The sequence below is a fragment of the Lipotes vexillifer genome, unplaced genomic scaffold, assembly GCF_000442215.2.
Source record: "Lipotes vexillifer unplaced genomic scaffold, Lipotes_vexillifer_v1.1 scaffold403, whole genome shotgun sequence".
Lineage (NCBI taxonomy): Eukaryota > Metazoa > Chordata > Mammalia > Artiodactyla > Lipotidae > Lipotes > Lipotes vexillifer.
In genome coordinates, this window is record NW_006782755.1 from 758,131 (window position 1) to 762,289 (window position 4,159).

Here is a 4,159-nt window from a genome sequence, read left to right on the forward strand (position 1 = left end):
CCCTTCTTCAACAGAAATGCTGACATTGTCTTTCACATGTTCTACTGCCAACAAAGCTCCTAAAAATAAGATGAAAAGATTTCTCTTTATAAACAATGTGGTATTTAAAACCTGAATCATAAAGCAATGAGGATCAGTCAACAAACCAGTATTAAGACCTGCAAGCAGTAAACATTTTTCCCTAGAGTCTGTAGACACAAAGTATGGCCTTGTGGTCTTGGAGAAGTAACAAACCAGAAACCATTCCCTGGCATAATCCAACTGCTTTTGAATATACTCAGTGTCCAGTTAGGGACACTGAAATTAATCTTTCCCTCTCTCAGGAGAAAAGAAGAAATTAGAATAGTTCCTTGTATAAAAGCTATTGTTGATAGTATTAGAGTGATTACTATGTGGTGGGGACTGTGCTAAATGCCTTACATTCATTATCATTTTTAATCTTTGTAGTAACCTTAAGAGGTAGGCACCTTTATCTCTGTTTTATAGAAGAGAAAACTGAGGCTTGGAGGGGTTAATAACTAGCCCAAAGTCCTTGATTAATATGTGGCAGTCAGGATTTGAATGCAGGTCTCCAGCAGTCCAGAACTCATATTCTAAAACAGTGATATGTGCCTCTCAACACATCATAAAGTTTACTAAATATTCATTAATCGGTTGTCCTCAATTTATCTAAGATGGACAACTAGTAACCAGATACTGGTTTCTAAATACCATGCTCCACTGGAGACAGGGCTGTGGTAGGGAAGGTACAAGATAAACCTGGAAAATTTCATTGTGCTAGAAAGCAAGAAGTACTCAAAGAATGATAAGAGATATGCCAAAAGGACACAGAGGTCAGCCTGGAGGGGCTCCCACTGGCAAATAGGGCCAATTTAACCACTAAAGTAAATAATCTAAGTTTTAGAGTACCGACACCAAAGAATCCCATACAGCAAATTTTGAAACTGAATTCCTTTTGAAACTGAATTCCTATTACAGGCAACAAGATAGATGAATCTCAAAGAACTATTCTATGTACAAAAGACTAGTTTGATATGACTCAATATATATGAAGTTCTAGGAAAAGCAAAAAAAATCGTGATAGCAGATCAGTGACTATCAAGGGCCAGAGATGGGGGAAGGGGACTGACTGCAAAGGGGCATGAGGGAACTTTCTGAAGTGAGGGAAGTATTTTATTTCATTATTTTGGTGGTTACACACTGTACACATCTGTCAATCAATTTACAACTTAAAATTGGCAAACTTTATTATATGCAACTTATAACTCAATAAAACTAATTTTAAAAATAAAAATTTTTAACTTTAAAAACAGAAAATGAAAAATAATTCAGAGTATAACCTATTAAGTATATTTTGCTATGAATTTTTTTAAATGAGAAAAAGATCTTCTCACAAAAAAATGCCAACTAATACATGTGGAAAGAACGGCAGAATGGAAGGTCACCATCCGGCATCATCTTAATCATAATCAAGTTGGGCAGGAAGCACCAACGGATGCTGAAACCAGTTGGTAAAGGTTTGATGGGGAGTGAAACGTTTACATGGTCCCAGAGCATGTCCCCACAAAATGCCCGTTAACTGCAAAACGGAAAACTCTGTAGTGGGGAAAGCTGTGAGACACCATCTTAAGTACTCAAGATTAGATCATCAGTAATGGGAAAAATTCAGGTACCAATTATTGGGCTGCAATGAAGAACAACAAATTGTTTCTATGCTATTTCTGCCAAAGATCTGTAGCCTGAATCTAGTCATGAGGGACCTGAAACACCTGTTCAGGGGACATTCTTTAAGTAAGTGGCCTGTAATCTCCAGAAAGGTTAAACCTATGAAAGACTAAAAAAAACATCCCAGATTGAAAGAAACTGGGGAGACGTGATGAGTAGGTGCAAGGTATGATCCTAGATTTTGATCCTTGCACTACGGAGATGGATGAATTGTATCAATGTGTATTTCTTGATTTTAATGGTCCTGTGAGGTCATATAGAGTTTTCTTACTTAAGAGAGATGTATATTGGAGTATTCTGGGGTGTTGAAGCATCATTACCTGCAGTATGCTCTCCAAAGGCACTGGAGAAAAAATGTTCTTTGTTCTATTCTTATACCCTTTTAAGTGTGAACTTATTTTAACATTAAAAAAAATGGTGAATGCATATAAAATAAGGGAAATTCTCACAATGCAATCTGTTTTTCAGAATGTTTCCATCTAATTATATTATTTAAAAATAGAATGTATTTGAATTAAACAATTGGGAACAATTAAATCAAAAACAAAAAAAGGAGGGAGAGAAGCAAATAGAAACATATATTCTATAATTGGACTACAGTTCATAATGACAACAAATTTCTTTAAGACCCACTTCCAGAATACTGGCAGATGTGATTCTCAGTATTATAATTCACTAAGAAAACAGATCTATCATATTCAGGGTGATTTTCTAAATTACATCAGTAAAAACTACAGCTATTTATTGAGGATCTACAGTGTGTCAAGAACTTGACCTGCAGTCTCATTTGATTCTGGCAAGCAACTGTATGTGGGAGATATTATTCCATGTTTCTCAAACAAGGAAACAGTGGAAGATGCCAAAAAAGGAACTTGCCAAGGTTCCACAACTAGTAAGTGGCAGTCAGGATGGACCTGGTCTCCACGAAGCAAGTGTCGTTGCCCTTAACCATGAGGTCACACTATTTAAGTGCTTTCCAACTGCAGAATCAAACCCAGTTCTTTCAGAGTTCATTGATTTGTGTGAGGTTAGCCCGTAATTACTTGAACCAATATGCTAAAAGATCACTTTTTAAAGTATTTTAAATGGCTATTAAATTGTGTTTTTTGTTCCACAGACACTAAACACCCTGTAATGAGAATGTCCTGAGTAATCATCAGCCCTATGTGGGCAACTGTATCTAAAAGTCTAGGCCTCTCAAACATTAGAAAAGTACTTGCATGCATATGCTAATAAATGCATTAGCAAATATGAGCTCAATAAACATTATTTTGTATAATTTCTGAAAGCAATAGAAAAAAACAGCAGAAAGTCTAAGCTATCTATCCACAGTAACCTTGGCCACGTTGAAAATGCAATTCCAAATCGAATTTAAGATGTATCAGGAAGATGACAAGTCCGACCTTTTCTCTGACGTTTACTACCTCCATCGGATGTGTAGTAAACCAACCCCATCAGTCCGCAGTGTACTTGGGTGTTCCAGCAATCACCCTTCAACCTTTAATTAATATAAATGCAACCTCGGTTAAAATTTTAAATGCTTCTACGACCATCTTCCTCGTTCCCTTTGAACCCAATGAAACGTAAAGAAAAGTTAAGTCAAGGGGGTTGAAGATCTTTTCTGAGGACGAAGGAAGGGAGGTAAAGATAAGTGGATTTAGGGGAAAACGCTAAAAGAGGGGGAGCGAAGTAATGGGATTTCAAGCTTTAAAAATGTTATTTCTACGTCCGGTGCTCGGTCTCCAGGAGACATCATTTCTAAAAGGGAGAGAAGAGTAAGCTGGGAGTCATCCCTCTGGGAGAGAAGGTCCGAAGCTGAGCCTCGGATGGCCCTGCCCCGGCTCACATAGCGCCCACCTCCACGCCCCAGAAAAACGTCTTCAGAAGAAAATCCACCTGCCAGGGACAGAGGGCGAGGGGCGCGGAGCCTACCCCGTGTACACTTCGGGGGTGAGAGGCAGGCCTAACCTCCCAGACCGTGACCGTCACTGCGCCAAGACTGGGCGCGGCGACTTTCCCCGCCCAGCACCCTCCCGGGCTGATGCAACCCACACAGGTTGGCGGCCCCGGGCCCTTACCCAGCGGAGGGTCTCCCGAATTCACAGTCAGACAGAGCGTCGCCATCTGCACTGCTCCGCCGGTCGATCTGTCAGTGCGCCTGCCCTGCCACCCGAAAACACCCCCGACTCGCCCAAGGCGAGAAGGTGCAACGTGTGCGCACGCCTGACGCTGCGGAAGCCTTCGCCCCTCCCCCGCGCCGCAGCCAGCGTCTTGGCGCACAGCACAGTGCGTCATCACCGCCCGCCGCAGCCGTCTGGCGGCTGCTCCGGGGACCTTCGACCGTGCCCCGGGCATCTAGGGTCACGAGGGCCAACGTGGAGTTTCAAGCCGCTGAAGGGGGAGAGACGCTGAAACGCACGACATTTTTCGACAG

At 41.4% G+C, this 4,159-nt stretch overlaps 1 protein-coding gene across 1 annotated transcript in view; it reads right to left on the reverse strand.

Annotated features, from left to right (window-relative positions):
- Positions 1 to 3,959, reverse strand: part of EPRS1 (glutamyl-prolyl-tRNA synthetase 1) — a 76,974-nt gene extending 73,015 nt beyond the window's left edge. The window contains 2 exon segments of the mRNA XM_007455387.1: positions 1 to 59; positions 3,804 to 3,959. The exon segment at positions 1 to 59 is cut by the window's left edge and continues 18 nt beyond it. Of these exon segments, the coding sequence (XP_007455449.1) occupies positions 1 to 59; positions 3,804 to 3,849 (105 nt within the window). The 5' untranslated portion in view covers positions 3,850 to 3,959.
- Positions 3,960 to 4,159: the final 200 nt, after the last annotated feature.